Source organism: Ursus maritimus, unplaced genomic scaffold (assembly GCF_017311325.1).
Source record: "Ursus maritimus isolate PB19 unplaced genomic scaffold, ASM1731132v1 scaffold_22, whole genome shotgun sequence".
Taxonomy (NCBI): domain Eukaryota; kingdom Metazoa; phylum Chordata; class Mammalia; order Carnivora; family Ursidae; genus Ursus; species Ursus maritimus.
Genome location: NW_024424675.1, coordinates 46,147,031 through 46,170,611, shown reverse-complemented (window position 1 = coordinate 46,170,611; position 23,581 = coordinate 46,147,031). Strand labels below are relative to the sequence as shown.

Here is a 23,581-nt window from a genome sequence, read left to right as displayed (position 1 = left end):
AGATGTTTCGAGGGTCAGAGGAGTGGATACCTCTTAGGACAGGGGCTAGGTACGGTCCTAAAAAGTCAGGACAGGGAACTTTGGGTTTGAAAGTAAGAAGAAACAGGGAGCCATCAGGTGACCTGAAGTAACTAGAGAAGGGCTGGACTGGGTGGGCTGTGGAGACTCCGCCCACCACCTTTCAGACACGCAGGGTGTGGCCCACAGCACTCTGCAGCTGGACTCACCAGGATGGCCTGGGCCTGGGCTGCGGATTCTCCCCTTCTGCCCCTTGGGTGCTGGTTGGGCCACCCTGACGTGGGGTTGGAGGGGCATTTGTACCGAGGGCTGTCTAATCGCAATCACCTTCCAGGAGGGTCAGGGGATTAACTGCATCAGAAACGGCTTCATTAACGCGCCGAACGAAAGGGGTCATTATGTTTTCAATTAGTACCTTTCATCTGAGGCTCTCCGCCAGCTTTCAGGACCTCCACCCTCTGCTCATGGGCACATAGTTTCTGCGTCGGGATATGCATCTTCACACGCCGGCACTGGCTGTCGGCCCCCGGCCCCGCGCCTGGAGGGAAGGGCTCCCACATGGGCCACGTCCCGGGCCCCCCCAGGGCCCGCCTTGCTCTCTGCCTTCTCACCAGCCTGGGGCCCGTCATCATCACTCAGGAAAGAATGGAAACCACATCTGTCTGTCTTAGGGTCTCCAGCATCCACAGGGGGAGGCTCGCAACTTCCTGGGGCTCTGCTGTTAGACGCGGGTGTTGAGGCGAGGCCTGGTTCAACACACACCTGACATCCTTCCTGGGCAAATCAGCTCATCACCAGATGGGAAAGCTACCCACCAGAGTCACCGCCTTCTCTTATCTAACCTAAACCACCTCTACTATGTTTACAAACAAGATGAAACAAAACACAGGTCTCTGTTTTCCCAAAGTGGGTTCCTTGGAACACCTGTCTTACAAGATGTTCCATGAAGAGGGTTCCCTGATCAGCAGGCTTGGGAAACTTGCAGTCTGCGTGCCCCCGCGGTTCATGAAGCACATTAACTGTGTGAGGCTGTGAGTAAAGCTACGGAAAGGAATCTGATCAACTTGCTTTAACCCTTTGCTTCCCAGAGCTCTTTTCTGAGGGGTTGCCCCAGGAACGCTGTTGAAGACACGGCTTCAAGTGGTGTGCTAGTTGCTGACATGCCGCACCCCGCATCACCGTAATTCTGATGGTCCCCGACCCCGTCAGCCGTGAGGGTCTCAGCACACTTCCTGCCTCCCCACGGGCTGACCCCGGGGCAGGTTGCCGTGGGCCCCTGGGACCTGTCATGCGGCCGACCCGGCTGAAACTACCCTGCTAACCCAGCAGCCCCATGCCTGAGGCCAACCCTGCAGGCAGGGGAGGCTACAGAATTTTGGGTGCCCAGCGAGAAACAGGAAAGAACAGTTAAGACCGTCAAGAGGGCGAGAACCGTGTGTTAAAGTGGTCGTAGGGCCCGCGTGCCCGTCCACGAGGCCGACGTCTCTCAAGCAAGGTGGCAGGTCAGAGGGTCCTCTGGGGCCGGCACAGCCCGCTGAGGTGTCCCACCCCTGGGGAAGCCTCTGCAGAGGGAGGAAGGCCATTCCCCAAGCTCCGTGTGTGGTCACATCTTACCTTGCGTGCCGGGTGCGTGGACGAAGGCTGGGCCACCAGCAGGCGTACCACGGCGTCCCATCGCTCGGCGGTCTGGCGGTCCCACGCGGTCACGGTGAACGCCACCTGCTCGGAGGGGATCTGCAACTCCCGCGTGGCGAAGACCGTCCCATCTGCCTCTACTTTGAAGTCCACGCTGTTGGTCTCATACCGCATCCCCTTGGTCCCCAAACAGCTGCTGAAGGTGACTGCAAGTGGAAAGGGAGACAGGTCAGCACCAGCCAGGGGGGCGGGAGGGAGGCACAGGCATTCATGCAGTTGCTTTTCAGCCGCGGGTTCTCGGTCTCCAAAGGAGCAACATGGGGAAAATGATGATTAACTGAGTTTTCGACCTTCAGATATTGTGTTTTATCTCCGCTGCTCCGGGAATTAGCTATCGGCCTTCACAGAAGGACATAAAACAGCAAAGGGTGAGCTGCTCTGTCTCCCCACACCCACCTCCCCGTCTGTATCCCTGAGTGTGCGAGTGGCAAGGCGGGTGCGTCCTGCCTGAGAACGAGGCACTCGGCCGTCCCCCGTGGAGCCCCTGCAAACTTCGTGCCGCCAGCATGCTTGAATCCCCCAGGATCTGTTTCCACCCCGAGAAGGCCAACGGCGGGGAAGGAGCCGGGAAGGCGGTGTTCTGAGTGGGACTCAAATCTGCTGTGTTCTCTGGGGCACTTTATTACTCAGGGGCCCAACCTGACACCCGCAGACTAGGTCAGGGTGGGCTGGGCGGGACCTGGGGGCGGTGAGGGGCTTCAGGGACCGGGACACGGGGCGGGGGAGGCAGCGGGTTTCTGAGGCTGCGGCACACCGCTCTGCTCCACACGCAGGAATTAGGCACCGCATCGCCAGCCCCTCCTAAGGGCTCCATCGTCCCGCCACTTGTAACTGCTTGGCCGGGAACAGCACCTCAGGAGATGCGTGTTCACTGGGACCACGTCAGTGCGCTTTCTACACAAGTGCGTTTGCAGCTGTCACCAAGGCCACCCTAAACGAGGAGGCACCGGCAGCCGGCGTCACATTCCGCTGATAGGAACGATGGATAAAGTTACCTAGTATTTACGAAAGTGTGGGTATCTCAGCGGTTACGGTGGGAGGATGGCTTTTTTAAGCAATTTCACTGTCATAGCTTACATGATTTAATTACTATTTATTCCAGAAACTAAAAAAAAGCGCTTAGCTGTTACATTTGATAAAGTGTTTTTCCCCTGTGTTCACCTTTTATTGTTGCTTGCCTTGAAATAATAAATGTGTAAGTCCCCGCATCTCCCGTACTTCACCGCAGACGGCTCCCCACTACCAGCGCCTCCCTCTCGTGGGTTCTGTGTACAAATGTGTTCAAGCATGACAGTGACAGGCGTTTCTGCCCCGTCCGGCCCGAGAGGGCGGGAGTCGGCCCCCCAGGCGCACAGACCCGGTCCTTGGACGCTGAGGGCACGCGGGGCTCGGCGGGTCGTGGCTCCATGGAAATCCGCCCCGCGACCAGGGAATAATTGCATTTCCTTTCAAGTGACAAGGGAATCCCACAGTGGCGCTCGCCCCGACGGCAAGCAAATTAAAACCAGCAACAGACTGAGCGGATCAGTCATTCCCGACACCCAATCGTCACGGACAAAGATAAACACGACGGCTCGACGAATGTTGGGAGATGAGCCCCAAATACATAAGCCCTTCGTTGTCTATGTGCGAATTTCTAGTGACGCTGACGGCCTTGGACAACGGCGGCAGGGCTTGCATTTCATCAAGATTAAATGTCGACACCGTTGTTTTTAAAACAAAGTCACAGAGTTTGGGTGACATCCGAGGAAGCGTAGGTGTGGCCCCAGCGGGAAATGTGGAACCCTGTCCACAGGGACCCTTCCAATGACGCATGTCCCCGGGGGCGGGGAGACCCTCAAGGACACCAAAGATGGCACCATCAAAAGCCCTGTGACTGCAACCTGCACCCGTCAAGCCCGTGGGATAAAACCAGCGCTTCCCAGGGTGTTTACAAGATCTTCAGGGGCTTTAAAAGTCGATGTCTTTCCAGCCTGTCTGACGGGGACCGCCAGTCTCACCAGCACAGAGCTGCGGGTCTTGGGGAGGCCACCTCGTCCCCGGACCCTTATGGGTACATGGAGGAGCCTGGCCATAGCCGTTGGTCAGCGGGCTTGCTCTCTGGAAGGGGTCACCCCGACTAACACGATGGGAAGGAGCACTGGGCGCTGGGCCCTGCAGCCTGGACCCCGGCCACCCCGCCATGCAGGCCCGGGCAGCACATGGAGCTGCTGCCTGCACGTCTTAGAGTTCTAAAGCCAGCTCCATGTGGCCCAGAGAATCTACTTCTCCTGCCCACTTTAGGGCCAGGGTGCCACTGTGGGGCACCGTGTGCCCTCAAGCTCCCGTGCGGGCCCGGCCAGCACAGGGGTCTGAGCAGGGCCTCCATTCTCCGTGGGTCTCTAGCCTGGCTCGGGACAGGACTCGGGGCACCCAAGCTTCAGGACTAAGGTCCGTGTGATGGTGGGTGTGGTCAGGACCCTGTGGGTTTCTGGCAGGGTCGGCCCCTGCTCACGGGGAAGCAGCTGGACCCCAGGGCTGCACCAGCCCCTCTCACTGGCCCTCACAGAGCGCTACCCCACTCTGTCTGGAGTTCTCTCTTTCTGCTTCTTGCCTGTGTCCGTCTGGACTGCCAAGCGTGTGAGGGCAGGACTGCTGTCCTGGCTTCCAGCCGTGTCCCTGGGGCCGAAGGCAGTGCTGGCACATAGTTGCTATGAAAGGAGGTGAGGCCTCCCCACAACGCACCCCTGCCCCAGCCCCCCGGCACTCGGCCATGAGGGGATGGCTGGGGTCAGCCCAGAAATGCCCCATGCCACCCCGAGTGCACCCTCTCCCTCAGCTCTGGGGAGAACGGCGGGGTCTGCAGGAACCAGCGCGAGGCTGGAAGACACATCTGGTCCAGCTGAATGCAGGCGATCCCGGCGGGAAAGAGCCCCCAAGGCCGCTGCCGCCAGCATCCCAGGCCGCGAGGGTGAGCAACCCAATATTAACGTGTTCAATCAACACTTTCCTTGATGCATTTGTTTTTGATCTCATTTCTCCTTTAGTTTTCAGAAAAAAAATTAAAGTCCACAAGATTCTAGAAGGAACGTTTCCCTCAATGTTTCGGATGAGACCAGCAAACGCAGAAAGTCTCCTGCCCCGGTCAAGTCCGGGCTGTGCATCTATCTTGCCTGGACCCAGGGCTCTCCGGGCGGTGGTCGCCTCCCAGGCACCGGGGCTTCACTAGGCACAGCTGGCCCGCGGCGTCCCCGGTCTGCGGATGAGGAAACTGAGTCCCGGGGACACTCTGCACTTTCTGGAGGCTGGCAAGAGCCCGGGGCGGGTGCTGCAGGTTCCTCGACATCACGCCGAGCTGGCAGGGGGACTCTCCTCTCTATTTTTAAAAGATTTTATTGATTTACTTTAGAAAGAGAAAGAGAGAGAGCACGAGTGGGAGGGGCACAGGGAGAGGAGAAGAACCCCTAGCAGACTCCACGCTGGGGGTGGGGCCCGACGCGGGGCTCAATCGCAGGACCCTGAGATCACGACCTGAGCTGAAACCGTGAGTCGGATGCTCAACCCACTGAGCCACCCAGACGCCCCCAGGGAGACTCTCCCACGCCCAGCTCTGTGCGCATCTCGGTCCTCGAGAGGGAACTCTGTGCCGCTGTTTGGAGACACTGGCCCTGGGCGGTACCCGCGCCTGGACACCGAGGCCGCAACGCCCCAGGACCCCGGCAGGCCGTCAGCAGCCCCAGCCCCACCGCGAGGGGAACGTCACTCTGTGGGGGAGGGCTCCCTTGGGGAAAGCCCCCCCCCCCGGCCCCCCTGAAGGAGGCCTGCCCGGGAGCTGCCTCCCTGTCCTGGGCCCCGACGCGGGATCGCAGTGCTCCTGCTGCACGCGGCTCTTGGCGGCTGCTAATTACTTCCATTAGTTTTAAACAAACTTGACAAGAGACAGGAGTCCTGAGAGACATGAAATCCAATCACTTAAGTACACACCGGCACAGCCCGCTGCCTCCGTTCCCTCGGTGGCGGCCGGGGAGCGGCCCCTGTCGGCAGGACTCGTGCCATCTGCCCGCCGAGGATCGGCCCTGGGAGGGTGGGGAGGTGAGCATCTGGCCGCACCCGGGTGCTGCCAACACCGGCGATCGCCGACGCCACCACGGCATCCTGGCCCGCGTGTGCCGTGGGGCAGGGTGCGCTGCAGGCACGCTCACACTGGCCCAGCCCCTTTGGGGTACAGCTTGAACCCAGGTCTGTGTTTGACAAGCAGAGGCCTCTCTGAGCGTCTGTGTCTGTCCCTGCTGTGGCCAGGACGACCCTTGCCCGGCACGGGATAGATGGGTAAAAGACTGCTTGTCTTACACTGTGGACAGGATGCATGTTACCTTTTTGACTGAGGAGGAGATAGGCCCAGGGGAGCAAAGACTCTTGGCCAAGGTCACGCAGGGTCATTCACTCCACAAACATCTGGGGTCCTCCTGCTGCCTGTCACTGGGGTCTACCTGTGAATAACAGAACTGCGGCTTGTCTGGGAGGTGAATGGAAAGCAACAATTTGGCTGGTTGAGCCATACAGGCTTCTGTGGGGTCACCAAGGGGGAGCCCGGACCAGGCTGGAGGTCCCCAGGGGGGGGGTTGGGAGCTCTGCAGTGGGGTCAGTCAGCACTCGGGATTCTGACCCTGTAGGATCCTGCCTCTGCACCCTGGTGATCTTGCTCCCCCTCCCCAGCCCCGGGGTGTGGGAGCAGCAGCTCTTGGAGTCTGGCTGTGGACCCTGGGCAGGCCCTGGACAGCACGAATTTGATTTTCCAGCCCATGTTCTGTTCCAGGAAGACGCCCAGAGAAGAAGGTAAGCTACTCCGTTCACTGCCCGCCAGTGTCCACCCTGCTCCTGAAATGTGTGCAAACACCGTGTCTGCGCCAGCTCTGAAGGCTACTCAGGACGCACCGTGAAACACGAGTGCCCGGGAGCGCCCTGGCTGGACACCGGGGAAGGCTGAGCACCAGAACATGCAAGGATTTCAGGATTTCACTTCTGCGGCCGACTCCCGACTCCCCCCGCCCCTCACCATGAGGTCCGTAAAGCCAAGTGGAGTCCGGTTGGCATTCTGGGCTTGTCGCCCTCCGGCAGGGATGCTGCTGGTGCAGATAAGGGGCAAGGATGCTCACGGACGCAGGTCTCCTCTGAGCGGTATACGTGTGAGCCTCTGCCATCCGGGCATCCTGGCTGACACCCACTCAGGGGACCTATTGAGTGTTTGGAATTTCCATGGCCTCCCCTGCCCCAGAGTGACCCCCTGTCTGCTCCACCTCCCAGCACCCACGGGGATTCTGCTCCCCCATGAGGGGGCCCTGCCCTGTGATAAAGGTGACTGCACGTGCAGAGCCCAGGTGAGTGGCCTCACTCACTCCCATCTACAGATGGATTCGCTTATGCATACAACAGTCAACAAAAGCCAAACACAGTCACTGCCAGAGACAGGTTAGAGTATGGGGTGGGTCAGAAATTAACCAAGTTGTTACGTCAGAAAGGTAACGCTCCCAAGGGAGGCACGCCGGTGGAGAAGGAGCCAGGTTCTGTGAGAGCCCAACCCCGAGTTGGCGGGGCAGAGAGTGCTTCCCCTAAGACCCGAGGGATGAGGGTGCTCCTCTGAGGCTTGGGCAGGCCACAGGAACAGCATGTGCAAAGGTCCTGTGGCAGAGGCATTTCAGGGTCTGGAGGACCGAGAACAAGTGTGACTGCAGCAGGGACTGCAGGGTGACCAGAAGGTAAACAAGGAGGCAGAGACCCGCCACACGCTCCGAAGGACAGGCTGAGGGAGGGGCGTCTCCGAGTCCGCTGACCTGGACACCCACCCTCAGTAATCCACACCTGCAGGGAGCTCTCCTCCAGGGGGAAGGGCCGCCTGGCACTCAGCGGCCTCTGGAACTGTGGGAGGGTCTTGAATGGATGTGACACCCCTTTTTGGGGCCAATGTTAAGAGAAGGTCATAACCTTTCCTGGCCATAGGAATAGCCCACCGCTGTGACTTCAGAAGCACGCCCTCAAAATCGAGCTACAGAGTGGATCACAGGACCCTGAGCTCCGGCACCTGCTGCAGACCCGTCTGCGGGGGACGCAGAACTTGAAGAGCCAGGAGCAGAAGGAGTGAAGGAAGAGGAATGGGGCAAGGGATGTGGGCAAGCGTCCCTCCAGCAGGGATGCACGCACCGGGGCCTGGGCAGGGCGGCATCCAGGGAAATGGGAAATGAGGTCGTCTCCAGGAACCTTAGCACCCACCCACCCTGGTCCTGGTGTCCCCGAGGGGGCCTCTCATGGGTCATCCGTCCAGCTTGGCTGCAGCCCCTGATGGCATCTCCCTAACTGCCCTGCTGCCTATGAGGCCACCTGGTGACCGTCCCCGCTGCCCGAGCCCATGGGGGGCTGCTGCCAGCAGAGCCGGAGGCAGACTGGTGGTGCCTGGGGGAGGAGGAGGGGAGCGGCCGCTGACGGGAACGGGGTCTCCTGCGGGGTGGACTACATGGGAGCGATGACCACTCAAGATCATGAACATACTGACCGCCCCCGAACTGTTCACTTTGAAATGGGGAAATTACGGTATGTGAATTCTATGTCCCTAAAAACCAGTTTCTGGGGCTCCCTGAGTCCCCAGTTCCTGGCTGAGGGGAAGGACCTCCCTGGAAGGGCCTATTCTTCCCCCCTGGAGGCCTCAGGACCAGCCCTCGCCCCCGGTCCTCTCCCTCCCTGGCTCTGTCTCTCACCTTTCCTGTCCCATGCACAGACCAGAGAGCTCACGGGGGGCGGGGGGCATGGGGACAGATGCACTGACATTGCGGAGAAAGATGCCTGATGTCACAGCTGCATACAAAGTGCAGAAACCCGGGGTCCTAAGTGAGGGGCAGGGAGGGCACACGGGTGTTCAGGGACGCTTCGCGAAGGAGGCTATGTCTGAGTTCGAATTCTAGAAGTTACATGCATGGTTGCCAAAGATCTGAGTGAGCCAGGTATGTCCGTGTGCGGGACACCTGCACGGCGCCCAGGGAGCGACATGGCTTCAGGAGTTTCCAGAATTTCCCAGGAGTGTCCCGAACCCACAGAATGCCAGGACTAGAAGGCACTACAAAAATGAACTGCCCCAGCCGCCGGCTGTTGAGAAGTGACCCGAACTCGCTGGAAGACCATTAATTAAGTTCTGGAATGCATTCATTGATTTGAGTCATTCCACAAGCCCTTGCTGACCCCCCGCAACACGCCAGCCTTCTCCCTATGGGCCCCGAGCACTTTTAATATTTTGTGAATTGATGCCCCAAATGCAAGCCATGGCGCTATTACGTTTCTCTTAGAATTTCGTGCACTCATAGAATTTGTAGCTGGTGCAAATGTCACGTGTGAAACTGTCCTTCCCAAGTGCTGGGATCTGTGGCTTGGGCTCCAGGCTCTGGGCTCCGGCCAGTTCTGAAGTCTGAAGACTGTGATGATTTGATGCTCACTGCATATCGTTTCTTTCGTTTTTGCCAGGACGGAGCGAGATCTTGCATAAAACTCATCCCCTCCTCCGCCCTGGCCTCGCTGGCTCATCGCAGGCTCATCGCGGGCTCACGGCGGGCGTGTACAGCCATGCTCAACCTCAGCGTATGCTGGAGACGCTCGCCCACGAGAGGAAGCTCTGTGGCCCCTCATGGAGATGCTCGATGTTTAACCCTTTACCCTCATCACTTTTAATTGCTCGCTGGGCGAGAAGGGGGAGGTGGGTGCTGGCGTGCCGGGAACGGTAAGCGAGGGGCTCGCGGACGTGCTTTCTCACCGGCGGGAGCCTGCCTGACATTTACAGGGGCAGGAGGCTGTGTCTCCCACTGGAAATTGCATGGTGGTTATGAAACCTGCCTTTTTATTATTTTTCTTGTTAGGTGAACTGAGAAAGAGCAAATGAGCCAGAGGTGAGCTTGTAGTGGGACTGTGCTGAGGATAATTCACCCAACGGAGTGTGCCTCCTTCCTTCCTTCCTTCCTTCCTTCCTTCCTTCCTTCCTTCCTTCCTTCCTTCCTTCCTCTACCCTTCCTTCTTTCCGTTCTTCCCTCCGTCCACCCATCCATCCACCCGCCCATCCTTCCCTCCCTCCATACTCCTCTATCCATCCTACACTCACTGCACCTCCATGGTCCAGGCACCATTCAGGTGCTGGGGAGCCCGTGGGGGTCGGGGCAGCCCTGGGCAGCAGGAACTTGGAAAGGAGGGCATGAGCAGGGGCGTGGAGGGGGCCACTCTGTGCCGAGTGCCCCCAGGGACGACTCTTCTCCCACTGATTCTCCACAGTAAGGCCCTCTCTGCAGGGACCTGTGCCTCAGGGACATGAGCCCGAGGCTGTAGCTGAAGTCTCATCGAGGACGACCAAGTGGCCACCATGGGCTCCACTTGGACAGCTTTCAGCTCTTCTTCCAATTTAAAGCTCTGCCCCCCAGGTGCAGTGGAGAGGACAGCGGCTGGATGTCCAGGGCTGCTCTCATGTCTCTGCCTCACTCCTGACAGCCTATCTCCTCCCTGTGGCCGAATGCTCCAAGCACCAGGCTTTGCCTGGAGCACCCTTCACCACCATGTGCACTTCCTCCGAGGAGCCTTCCAGGATTCATCTCAGCTGCTGACCCTCTCTCGCAGAGCTTATTCACTCCAGTGGCTTCCCGGGGGCGGGGGCAGAGCGCTGGGCGGCAGTCTGCCCCCTTCACCTCGGACATCTTTAGAGTTGCTGGGGCACGGTGATAATAGAAAGCAGACCGATGTTTGGTGGGTTTTATTAACGTGGGCCAGGCATGTAGGTGGTGCTCGAGTGGGGCCCCCTCAGGAGGGGCTTGTTCGCAGGCCTCCCGTCTGCTGCTCCAAATGTACAGGGGCCTCCCGGGAACCTCAGGCGATCGGGGCCTCTGCGTGTCCTTCCAGGCTGTTCTCTGGCCTGTCTGTTTAAACACAGACATGCTGTTACACCCGCCTCTTTTTCCACGTGGTCTCCCGTGGGACCTCTGCCCACGGGCACAGTGCACAGCAGAACCAGCATTCCTGTTTGTGGGGTTCAGAGAAGGCCAGGCCATGGGAACTGAGCACCCAGCACTGACGACTCGGGAAGGTTCTGCCCCCCCAGGCTGGTGTCCCCGGAGCAGTCGGCCTGTGCGTGACCACCTGCAGACGTGCCGGGACCTTGCGAAGGTGCCTCTGGGGCCAGGACGAGGCCCTGGGACGCGTGGCTGGTCGCATCATTCTGCTCGGCGCACATTCCCGAAGCAGCCATATGTTTACAAACCTTGGGAAAGTGTCCTTTCCAGGAGCGTGCGGTGAACCCGCTGGCCCTCCCCAGAGCAGGCCGCCTCGTGCCAAGCCGCACACTGTGCAAGTGAGGAAAGGGGTAGACAGGCCCGCCGTGTGGACGGCTGGCGCACATCACCCAGGAGCATGCGCCCCGGACGGGGACGCAGGAGCTAGGTGTTCACGCCCCAGACCGTGCTCCTCACTCGTGCTGCAGACGCCCCAGTGCCGGGGTCCGCGGCTGCCCGCCATGAGCACCACGGCAGCCTGCCCCGCTGACCGAATGACCACAAGACGAACGCTGTTGGGGCCTTTTAAACTTTAAACTCATGTGTGTTCAAACCAAAGGTGACCCTTCCTCCCCAGCCTGAGGATGCCCTGGCCCTTGGCCGCCAGAGTTCCCAGCCCCCACTTAGGTCACACGCGGCCCCTCTGCCTGTTGTCCCTGTCGGAACCGCCCCACGCCTGGCTCTGTTTGTAAGGTTCTGACAGGAACTGTAGCCTCCTCTGCAAACCTCAGACCACAGACCCCCCCTGCCCAGTCCCTCGTCTCCACACCAGCCGTGGCGGCGACACACAGCTCGCTAACTCATTCTAAATTGGGTCGGTGCGCTCTTCGTGTCTGAGCATGAATAATAGCACCAAGTTTGCCCTGTGCACACGGCGTGCACGCGCATCTGCCTGCCCGCGGCACCCCACTGTCTCCAGCTCCCTAGGAGAGGGGGTCCTGCGTGGTGCAAGGATCTCCGCCATCGGCCATGCAGGCCGCCCGGCTTGTCCCTGCTCCTTGTGGCCCACGGCTCAGCCACCCAGGCCTGCTTCTCCCCACGACGTACAGCACTGGCTTGCCTCCACACTGTGCAGGGGATGTCTCTCCTGCCCAGCACTGGCCACCCTTCCAGCGCCCGTCCCTGCAGCTTGTTGGATGCTGTCCTTTATGTCCCCAAGGCTGCTACCCTGCTTGCTTCATCGTGGCTCCAGCCACTGCCGCCTGCCTGCAAGCTCGGGCCTCACTGCGACCTCCAGCTCCTACACCCCAGCCGGTAGGTGCTGGGGAGATGTGGGCGGGAGAAATGCACGTGTTCCGTTTCCCCTAGCTTCAAAGGTGAGTATTCGGTGAACTGAGGAGCCAGGAGAAGGCACGGGGGAAACTCAGACGCCGACCGCTAAGTGGACAAAGCCCACTGAACAGGCCGTACGCTGGGGGACCCCAACACTATGACATTCTGGAAAAGGCACAGCTAAGGAGACAGAAGACCAGTGCTTGCCAGGGGCCAGGGAGTCACGGGTGGGGCGTGAAGGACTCACAGGGCAGCGAGACTGCTCTGTGTGATGCTGTAACGGGGGGTTCGGGTCATTATGCATTTGTCCAAACCCATGGAAAATGCACCATCAGGAGTGACTCTAATACCAACCACGGGCTTCAGTTAATGATCTTCTATCCACATGGCCTCATCGGCCGTAAAAGCATCCCACAGCAGTGCAAGGTGCGGACGGGAGCGCAAACCGTGCGGGGGCGGGGCGTGCACGGAGCTCACTGCACGTCCTGCACTTTCTGCTCTATTTTCCCATAAACCTAAAATTGCCTTAAAAAAAGCCTATTAAATGGATATTCACTATCCGTTCGACATTCCTTCTCCAGAGAAAACACGCAGTCTCAGAAATGTTAAAAATCCCATCTGAAAGCAAAACATTGAAACCTCTCTCATGTCGTTTCATTTACGGCAGGAAGCATAAAACCCGTTCTCCCTCTGGGCTTCTTCCTAACGAATCGAACGCCATGCTCGAACCATCGCGGTCTTCATCTCTCTAAGGACGCAAGAAAAATCAGCCGAGGTGGCAACAAACGTGTGCCCTCGTCTGACTGACCCGTATGTTCCAGCGTGCCCCCACGCCCCACTATTGCCCCGATAAGACTCTTGGCGACCTTACTTAGTATTTACAGCGCTGCGTGGAAACTAGAGGCACTGCCGGGAGGAGCGGCGTCTCCGTGATTCCAGCCGCGTGTGTGTGCGGCCCCCGCAGGGGGACCGGGGGCGCGAGGCAGGTCTGGGGATGGTTCCGGGCTCCCGCACGGAGTGTGAGTTCTCTAGGTTCTGGTACGAATTAACAGTCCTTTGTTGGAGAAAACAAGGCGCAGGCGCATTGGAGACGCAGAAGTGGGTGTGGGGGAAAAGATTCAGGATCCAAGGAGGGCTGTTTACGGCACGGTTCTTTCCCGGGGCGGCCGTTAAAACCACCGTCTGAGCTCTTCATCAGTGAACCCCAGAGATGCCCCATCAGAACGGAATGTGGAGACTCTTAACTGGGTGACATCTCCAATGAAACCCGCCCTCCCACACTCACAGGGGCGCGAGCAGGACCCCGTTAAAACACACCACAAGCCGCCCCTGGAGGACGCCGTCCCTCATGGCCTTGACTGCTGGTTGTTCCCACGCTAGAAAGGAGGGCTGGGGAGGGACGTGGAGACCAGGGCACCGGCTCCTCCCAGGGTCTCTGGAGGAAGTGAGGGCCATTTGGTCCAAATCTCCACATGCGGGCATGTGGGGGTCGTCCTAATGGCCACAGATGTTGGGGGTGCGCTCCAGGAAATGGGGTTCCCTGAGGATCCTGGAGGGACAGACGTCCCTGTCTGGACCCCTGCCTTCTCATCCAAGGTTCTGAGAGTCCATCTGATTCTTTGGAGAAATAGAGGTGATTTTTTGGACTATAAAGAAAAGAAAGGTATGTTTTTATTGAATATCTGAAACTAACATTTCATGAACTATCATGAATGAACATTTTGTGAATTTTCTTTCTTTCATTCATTCATTCTTGACTCGCTTGTCCACTCAGGTGTCGCCAGGCACCAGGAGCACATTCCCTTGCTGAACCCTCACAAACCCTGTGATTTCCATTTTCCAGAAGAGCAAGCTGAAGAAACAGAGAGGTTCACTGACTGCTCCCCACCAAGGTCCCCGGGCAGCGAGTGGAAGAGTTGGTGTGGACGGGGGCTCCTGACTTTGTTGCTTCCTGACCCCCAGGCCTGTGCAACCAGGAGAGCCCCCTTCCCTCTGTTCTGGAGCTGACTGTGGTTGTCCCTGAGTGACAGAACCAGGCAGAGGAAGGGCTACCTGGTTTCCCAGGCTATAAAATATTCTATTCTATTCCTCTTCCACTATCTTGCTATGGCAGGCTTCATGTGTGAAAACCACACACAGGTGTTTATTCACAAACAAATGATGGACCGCGCGCCCCACAATGGACAGCCCAGTCCCCCTGCCCCACGATGGATGGCTCGCCCCTCCCTGCAATGGACGGCTCGCCCCCAATCATGACGGCTCTCCCTACCCTGATGATGGATGGCTCTCCCCCTGATGCTGGATGCCTTGCCCCGATAATGGATGGCTCACCACTGATGATGGATGTCCTGCCCCCAACGATGGACGGCTCTCCTCCTGATGCTGGACGGCTCACCCTCCATGGTGGACAGCTTGCTCCTGATGATGGACAGACCGCCACCGCCGCCCACCCCCCCCGACGACGGATGGCTCGCCCCTGACGGTGGATGGCTCTCCCCTCCTGACGACAGACGGCTCATCCCCCCACCCCACGATGGACGGCTCGCCCCGACGCTGGGAACGGGCAGTGGGCCCCACCCATAAGGTGGCTGCGGGAATGAGGAGGGTCTCTTGTTTCACTAGCACGCCTTGAACAGGGCCCTGTGTCCGGGCTCGACCCACACGGCGAGTGCCGCACACGGGAGGGGAGCTGAAGGACGGTGCTGGAGCTGACAGCCAGGGCTCAGGGGAGCCAGGCCTGGGGTGCCCTTCACAGCCCAGGAAATAGGACCGGCTATTTTTAGAACCACCAGCCTCCCTCCCATCAGCGTCTTCACGTCAGGACCGAGCTAATGAAATCGTTCGTAATTAAGGCCCAGGTGGAGCGATGGCTCTCTTTCCTGTCCCCAGAGGCCACCTCCCCGCTCCTCGCCTCCCCGCCATGTCCTCTGTGCAGGGGCGGGAGGAGCAATTCCCGCGGGCCTCCAGACCTGCTTATGGGTTTACTCCGTTTCACCAAAAGGACAGCTTGGGGCTGTTTTTAGAAGTGTCCCTGCTCTGGCTGACCCAACTATTCTCAGTTTCTTCTCACAGCTCCCACCGAGCTGTTCCAGATGCCGGGGCAGGACGTGGTATTCGAGGCCCTGGGAAGGTTTGGGACGGTGTCCCCACTGATTCCAGAAGGGCTGGAATCCAGAGGGAGCCCTGGCTCTGAGTGTGGGATCGACGTCCTGCCGCGCTCCTCCCCGCCCTGGACCCTGGGAAGGCCTGTGGCCACCGCAGCCTCATGTGGACTCAGCATCTGGCAGATGAATGAGCAGAGCCACGGGCTATGTCCGTCTGTCTGACATGTCCTTCCACGTACTGACTGGCCTGGCTCGCCCTCTCATGCTGCCTCCTTGGGGAGCCTCTGTTCTCCAAAGTGGGGAGACAGAGTGGCAAAGCCAGTGCCCCGTTGTCACGGTGCTGCCCTTCTAGTGTGGGGCACAGAAAACGGGGATGTTGCGGGATGGCTTTGGGGCATAGGAGCTCCAGAGAGGAACAAGGCAGACAGGGCGCGGCGGGGCCAGGAGGTCAGGAAGGCAGACTCCTGGCTGTGAGCAAAGGGGACAGGGCAGGGGACACACACGTGGACACATGTGCATGCATGTGCACCTGGGAGCGGTGTGTTCACACGTGTGTGCGTGTGCTCTCTGGCAGCCCCGGGTGGCCTGTGCAGACTGGGCCCCTCCTGAGCTGGGTGGCTGCAGGGGCAGATGGTACAGACGGGAACACGGCTCCCCTCACTAACACGTCTACACCCCAGAGGTGCTAGAGAACATCTTCTGGGCTCCACAACACCGAACCAGCAACCATGTACGCTAAAAACACGCAAATAAACAAAATATGCTTTGCCCTTTGCCCTGGACTGCAGATGGCCATTGGAGGAGGGACATCTAGAAGTGCAGGGTTCAAAATGGAACCCTCCAGATTTAGGCCACCAAAGTGGACGACGTCTGACCACACATAGTCCTCATGGCGTGGGATGAGCCCACTTGCTGCTCAGACGGGAGGGACACCGGATGTTGGTGTCGGGGCTGACGGTGGGGTGCAGGTGGGCAAGTACCTCCGGATTTCGCAGGAGGGCGTGGCACCCCGGGAGCTGGAAGCCTGGGGACTTCTCCCCATGGCTCTGAGCTCACAAATTCTGAAGTCTTCGGGGCTCTGAGTGGGAGCCTTGAGTGGAGTCTGGGCAGGACGTGAGGGTCTGAGCTCAGCTGCTTCAACAGTAGTGACCTCCCAGCCACAGGCCAGCCGCCAGTGCCCATGAGCAAGGGTGCGCACACTTGTCACGCTGGGAGGGGGACTCACTCTGCGGGCGCAGGGGACAGCTGGACATGGTGCAGCGTCAGGATGGTCAGAGCTCCGTGCCCGTCCTCCTGGCGCCGGCAGCCCCACTCGCCAGGTACAACCTCAGCTTCGGTTTGCTGAGGCTGAACGTAAACATGACCCCGAACTCGACCAGCCTCCTCCTTTTGTAAATACGCCCGGGCCGCCTGCCAGCCATTTTTCTAAAGTAAATAAAAAGGAACCCGTGAAATGCAAACACTCGTCTTCCTTCTCTCAATCACTCCGATGCCCGGACCTCTGTCTCTGGGTCTCACATCATCACACCTTTGGGTCATACTGGCTTTGAGATATCCAGGGACCCCCCTTGAGATGAGCAGACCCTCGGGGGGGGGGGCGGCGTGTGAACCAAGGGTGGAAGCTTCTGGTGTCTGCCCTCAGGCCCCTGCTTTCCAAGGGGGCTGGGCCGGCCTTCGGCAAAGCGCTCAGGAGACTCACGGGGCAGGGGAGGGAGCCGATGCCGTTCAACGGGCACACAGACACATGTAAAATGGTAGTCTGTTGGGGGCTTCGTGGTGCAAGGTGCTAGGAGAGCCACAGGAGGGGCCCAAGGAGGGGTCTCCACGGAGGAGGAGCCTGGACAGGAGAGCAGGAGCCAGTCCGAGCTCACTAGGATACCCTTGGACGAGGAGGACAGTCCCCTAGAGGCCGAGGGCCCACCTTGCCCTGGGCCCACCTGGGGCTGCACAGGCTGTGGGGGTGTCATGAACAGTTCTTCAGAAACAATGGGGCCACAGACGGTGTCCTCTGAGCTCCTTCCAGGACGGGCCTCTGACCACATGGTGGGCTCTGTGAGTGACTGGGACTTGGGGACACATTTACTGGACTCATGACTAGCAACGCTCAGTGCTGAGGGGTGAATTCTCCCCCAACACAGAAAAAAAACCCCACGATTCCTCTTTTTAATGGTCTTTGGGCAGCATCCTCGTCCCCTCTTCCTCAGTCAAAGGCCACCGCCGGGAAGCAAAGGCCTCGGACATCTGTCGGGCAGGTCCTGGTCCAAACCCTGTTTCTAGAGAGCCTGAAGGAAGTGGTCACACGTCCCCCCACCCCGTTTTTAAAAAATTTTTCTTTAATGTGATCTCTACCCTCGATGTGGGGCTGGGACTCACGACCCTGAGATCAAGAGTCACATGTTGCACCGATGGAGCCAGCCAGGTGCCTGGCCACACATTCTTTACGCGTCACATCCTTGTTGAATGCAGGTCCAAGCTAGTGGGGGCGGGGCAAGGACATGGTTTCACGTCCGTGACAGTGGTCTCTCTGTGCCCCTTTGGGACATTTCCAGTGCAGGTGAGAGCAGTGGGGGGTCTGGGAAGTCCTGCGAGGCCCAGGAGACCTGTATCACTTACACGGAGTGTTGGTAATTCAGGGTGTATAGTCAGCATGAGGCCCGGTTCAGCTGAAGTAACAACCAGCTTCCAAACCTCGTGATGTGTGGCCGTGGGCCAGCTGGAAGGCTCCGCACAAGGGAACCCTCACTGGCCATTCGGCCCCTCCTGGGATGGACAAACCTTCCTCTGCTCCCGTCGTACCCGCCAAAGCAAATCCCGCGGCCAGGCCTCACGGCAAAGTTGTGAGGAAGTGAGGCCCTGCCACGTGTCCCGAGGATAGAAGAGTGACTCCGTGTCTCTGATATTTAACGTGGACGCAGCGAGGTTCACAACGGCTGCTCCCGTGACCATCAGTGCTGCTTGGCGTTCCCGCCACAACGTGTAGAGACATTATTACTCTTCCCAAGTATGATGTCTTTACAACAAATACAGTGGAGCTTAGGAAGATTCATGCCCAAAGCAAGTCCTGCAGCTAAAGAAACAATTTTAGCGGCTGCCTCCAAAATCGCCTGCCATTTCATCCGAGTGGGGCACCCCTGCCTGTGTGTGGCCCTGCAAAGGCTCTCCGAGTTTGCTCCGGGTTGTTCTTTCCCCCACATTAACTGTAGGATTCCCGAAGGCGTGGGCCGTGGTGCCTCTGCTTTCTATCCTTGAGCAGAAGAGTGACCCACACTGCCCCACGCCCCACTGCTCGGCCGTGAATTCCCCCCTCACCCCCGGGGGACAGAGTCTGATGCCGGGCCGGGTCCCGCAGAGTTGTCTCCGCGGGTTCCCGCCCGTCTCAGCTACACTCGCTGATTCTGCTTTGGCAGGAACAAGAGCCAGTTAACCAAGCCATTTTGGAGGCAATGGATCCTGGCCTCACACGGCCCTTGACCCGATCCCCAGACCTCCCGAGGTCCCCTTACAGAGAAACACAGCAGTTGAAGACCCTGCCCCAGGGAGCCCCATGGGGAGCATCATGCAAATGAAATGTTTATCCCAAGGTAATTATCCCTTGTACCAGTTCCACATGAAATCTTGATAAAGAATTGTTTTTTTAATATAGCGGTGAGGAAGCTTAGCCAGATGCATAAAAATTATATGACATTTTACTCCTGAGTGTAAATTAAAATTTGCAGAAAGGTCGATGAAGCAGGAGTGATTTTTTTCAGATGATTTAGACATGAGAACTGAGGAGGCTGGGGGTAGGGGGAGAAGCCAGCATCACCCACGCCCGCTCGAGCGTTAGCCCTGGAGAGGGCTGCCTGCCCACCTGGCCCACACTCAGTCTGTGCCCCAGGGGCCTTGCCCCCGCTGGCTACACATTCCAAGATGCTGAAATGTTCCAGGACCTTCCCTGGAAAGAAAAGACATCTGTTCGAGAAGGCAGCTTGGGCCCAGACTAGCTGCTGAGAGAAGAGAGATTTGTGCAGGAGGCCCCAGGCTGTCTCACAGAGCCCCTACTACGTGATCAGCACCTACTATGTGTACCAAGGTGCAAAAGCACGCGGGCTGCCACCTTGCCAAGAGCTAAGGCCTAGGAGCCAGCAGGGTGAGCTGTGTGGCCTTGGAGAGCCTGCAAACGTCTCTGAGCATCTTATCGACCCAGCACAACCACCCCAAAACCACGCGGACTGAGCCCGTGGACCACGGTCAGATTTCCGGACCCACTGCCAGCAGGGAGTTGCCAAGCTAGCGGTTGCTCTCTCAGATCAGGCTCTGTCTCCAAGGGTGTTTGAGGGAATTCAAGGAGATACCGTGGGAGAAGCAGCCCAGCCCAAAGCCTCGCATTCGGGGGCGTGTGGGATGGGCGCACCGCGGAGCCCGGAGGCAGTGGGAAGCAGAGGTCTGCAGCATCCTCCTGCCTCCAGGGACCGCCCTGGCTGGAGTGGAAAGAACACACCCACGTTCACAATAACAAGATGCAAAGTGGCCACGGGGACGATTAAACTCTGCAAGAGAGCACAGTGCCGTGTCTTATCACCTTCCTTCCTCTTAACCAAAGCAAGGTGCTTCCCCACCAGCCAACAGTCAGGGCTGCAAACTGTAACTTAATTTACAAAACAATTGTGAGTGAAACACCAGCTCCCAAGAATTATCCATTCTTCAGAGGGAAAGAACAAAGGCGGCCACGGAAAGCTACAGGCCCCTCTTGTCTGACGGCATTAACACCGTGTTCACGCACTTCGGGGACGAGAATGCCCACTCCCTCGCACCTGCCCAGTGTCTCTCTTCTGGGGGACAGCAGAGGGCGGCTCTCCACACAGCTCTGTGCGCATTCCGCATTCACAGCTCCCAAGGGTTTGTGATGTAAAGCGGCAGTTACACCGAGGAACAAGATAAAGACTCGGAGAGATTATCTCTCTGGGTCGGGAGGGAAGGAAGCGACGGAAGGTTAATGCTTGGTGAAATATTTCCACAGTTTTGTCACGTAGCCATTTCGCAATATCCCTAATGCTTTTGCACATTACATGCTCTTCCAGGGGAAAAACAGCTTGTGTTTCTGAGAGCAGGGAATAAAAACCTAAGAGGGCTCCGCGACTGCCGTGTACCTTGGAGGGCCCTGCGGCCGGGCTACCCGGCTTGGAGCGTTCTCATACATCCAGGCACGACAGGGCGGGCTGTGTTTGTAATGAACAAAAACTGCCAAGACTTAAAAAAAAAAAACAAAAAAAACCCTCTGATTAGAACCCATTGACACTCATAATAATATATTGCTTTCAAATGCAAAGCCATTTGGCTGCAGGTAATGTTAAGAAGTTGGACGCAGTTTCAGTCACCCGCTTCTGCCAGCACTCTCCATCAGTCCCACCGTGGCAGGGATGGCCCTCTTCACACCAGGTCCCACCAACTTAAAGCCACTCCTGGCTGCTGAGTGCCGTGTTTGTGTGGTTCAGGGCGGCCAGGGGCCCCGCGAGTCCCCGGGGCGGCCGTCGCTTCACCTGCTAACCACTGCCCTGGCAAAGGCGGTGTCAAAGCGAGGACAAAGAGTCCGTCTTCGACCTAACACGGTGAGTCACAAAGTCTGAGACTGAGTTGCTGCTAGAAGCCCCAGCATTCACGGGGCAACGTCCTCCAAGGCCAGAGCGCATGTCAGCGTGCAGGGGCAGCAGGAGGCCGCACGCAGGTGGAGGGGCTTCACGGCAGCTGAGGGCACAGTGCTTGGCACTGCCGCTCTTTGCACGAATGCAGATGTTCCGCTAGGGTCCTCGGGTATCTGGCCGTGCCAGGGCGGGCAGTGTGGTGGTGCTTCTGCTGTGACTGGCTGGGATGGGGCATAGCATAGCACAGGCCAGGATCTGGGGCGAGGCAGCCTGGGCGCCACTCTCAACACGGGGTCTGGGGGGAATGGAGATGCTCGTCTTGCTACACCTGGTGTGACCCAAGTTGTGTCCTCCGGCACCCAGAGGGGCCCTGTTTCTGTGACCCTGCCTTGTAGGAAAGAACAAGGACAAGAATGTGGCTTGGTCTCAGGGACGGGGGAAGGTGCAGGTTGGTGTCTCCCCAGGAGCCTGGCAGCATCAGCTCCTCCCCCTTGTGTTCCCAGAGAGGGCAGCAGGACCTCATGAGTCTTCACCACCCTCTGCTCAGGGCAGGACACACTTTCCTTCTCTGCGGCACGTCAGTGGTCCCAGTTCAGCAAACCCCGCAAACCGGGCAGGAGAGGCAGGTCTGTGCTGAGCACATTCAGAAACGTCGTGTGTGTGTGTGTGCACGCACGCGTGCGAATTCTGTGCATTTGCCCAGAGAGCGTAAAGACGGGGCTCTTCTGAAACGTCAGGGTGAGGAAAGGGGTCCAGGGCTGGCTTGGAGGAAAACAACTCTGTTCACCTGACCCTGGCTGCACAGAAGCTTCTGGAGCCTCTCTTGGCCTTAATTGCCCAGTCTCAAGTCCCAGGGCGTCCCTGGTGAGTCAGGGACGGTTCGGCTACTTGTTTCCATTAGTTCATTAACATTAAAAAAATATGACTTCCTACCCATTCAAGAAGGAACTCTGGCCACTACGGAGAGGCTCACTCTGTCGGCGGCCTGGGGACAGGTGCCCTGGGCCCTGGCGCCCAGCACAGCCGGACCTGAGGAGAACTTCAGCTGCACCCTCCCCTGCGTTTGCTGCCCCGCCCCCGCTCAGACCCTGCATGTGCTTACGGCCGTCCCTGGGAGTGGTCGCTCCAGCAGGGCCAGCGATATGCCAACAGGATTGTTTTCTGCACAAGTGGGTTCTGACATGGGCTCTGGGTGGGGGGGGCATGGGGAGAAGGGAATGAGGAGTCGGGGTGGGGTTGCTTCCTAATGCCGGAAGAGGCCAGACGTCCCACACACTACCTGGGCTCCCTCCCGGCCTCCGCGTGCCCCCCAGCACCCTCTCCCAGCACCCACTGCACCTCTGACCCACGCGCTGCCCTCCCACCGTGGCCAGGCGGATACCCTACACCTCCTGGGCTCCAGACTGACCCTCACTCCCCACGCTCCGGGTCCGTCCTTCTCAAACCCCAAGGCTCCCTCCCCTGCCCGTTGCCACGGAGGGCTCCCTCCCCCTGGGACTAAGGCCTTGCAGACTGCCGGGTCTCATCACTGGCCTCTGCCAGCCTCCCTGCCCACCTGGAAGCCCCCTCCCCCACCTTGTCCCTGCCCCTCCGCGTCCCTTCCAGCACCTCTTTTCAGCTGCGGCGTCAGCCCCTCCTCCTGTGCACCCCCTCACTGTGGAGCAAGTGTCTCGGTCACAGGCTCCCAGTGACTCATCCTGGTGTGTAACTATCCATCCTGCATCGGGACATTGGTGCTGACCGGTCCCCACGCGCCATGGCTGGCTGCCTCTTTCCCTGGGGCATCACTCCTGCAGAGACCCCTCTCCTGACCGCCCTATCCTCACCCTCCCAGCCACATCTCGCTGTAGTTTTTGGCTCAGCGCACGCTGGTGTTACGCAACTCTGTGGAAGGACTGCTTGTCTCCCTCTGCGGCAGAGTGACGGCCCCTCACAGAGGTCCACGGCCTGCTCCCGGGACCTGTGACTCCGTCCCCGTCCCTGGCAGAAGGGGCTTGGCCGACGTGATTCACTTAAGGGTCTTGCGATGGCATTCTGGATTACCCGGTGGCCCAGGCCGTAAGGGTCCTACGAGAGGTCAGAGCTGGAGCAGGTCAGACGGAGGTGCATGGGCGCCGCGGGCTTCAAAGACGGACGGAGGCGCCAGGAGCCAAGTGATGCGGGGCCTCCGGGAGCAGGAGGAGGCCAGGCAGGGATTCTCCCCCAGAGCCTCCAGAACGAGCCAGCCTGCCCATACCTTGGCTTTCGCCTCCTTTTGGACCTCCGACCTCAGCACTGTAAGGTAATATATTTCCGTTCTTTAAGCCACTGAGTGTGTGGTTCTCTGTTACAGCAGTCCCAGGACGCGCCCTCCCTGGCAGGTGTGCTCCCATAGGGTGGGCCTGCCATCCTGTCCCGTGTCCCAGACCCTAGAACAGAGCTGAGCATGCAGGTGGCACGTGGCGAGCGTCTGCTGAGTGAGTGAATGAGCGTGACCCACAGTAGCTCACCTCCTTGGCAGCACGGCGAACACGTCTGCCGGATGCACGAGGTTCTCTGCCTCCACTGGCTTCCCACAGGCCCCTGCCCCGCCTCACCAGGGCCCGCCAGCCCCTCCTCGGGCTGCCACCTTAGCAGCCGGAGAGCCCCAGTGGCTTTGCGGCTCACTTGGCAACGTCCCTGCCCATCGACTTGCGTTGCTTTAATTACGAATTGCATAAGTCTACACTTGAAGTTTGCCGGCAGGGGTGTTCTGCCACCGGGGAGATGACTCAGAAGCAGCGTGAAGATGGAGCGCCTCATCCTCTGGAACCCTCCATTGTGGCTAAATGCCCTCCTAGGCCCG

At 58.9% G+C, this 23,581-nt stretch overlaps 1 protein-coding gene across 1 annotated transcript in view; it reads right to left on the bottom strand.

The window, feature by feature from the left end:
* CDH4 (cadherin 4) overlaps positions 1-23,581 on the bottom strand; it is a 560,000-nt gene that overhangs the window by 165,564 nt on the left and 370,855 nt on the right. The window contains exon 3 of the mRNA XM_040638543.1: positions 1,633-1,859. Within this exon, the coding sequence (XP_040494477.1) occupies positions 1,633-1,859 (227 nt within the window). The remainder of the gene's footprint in view (positions 1-1,632; positions 1,860-23,581) is intronic.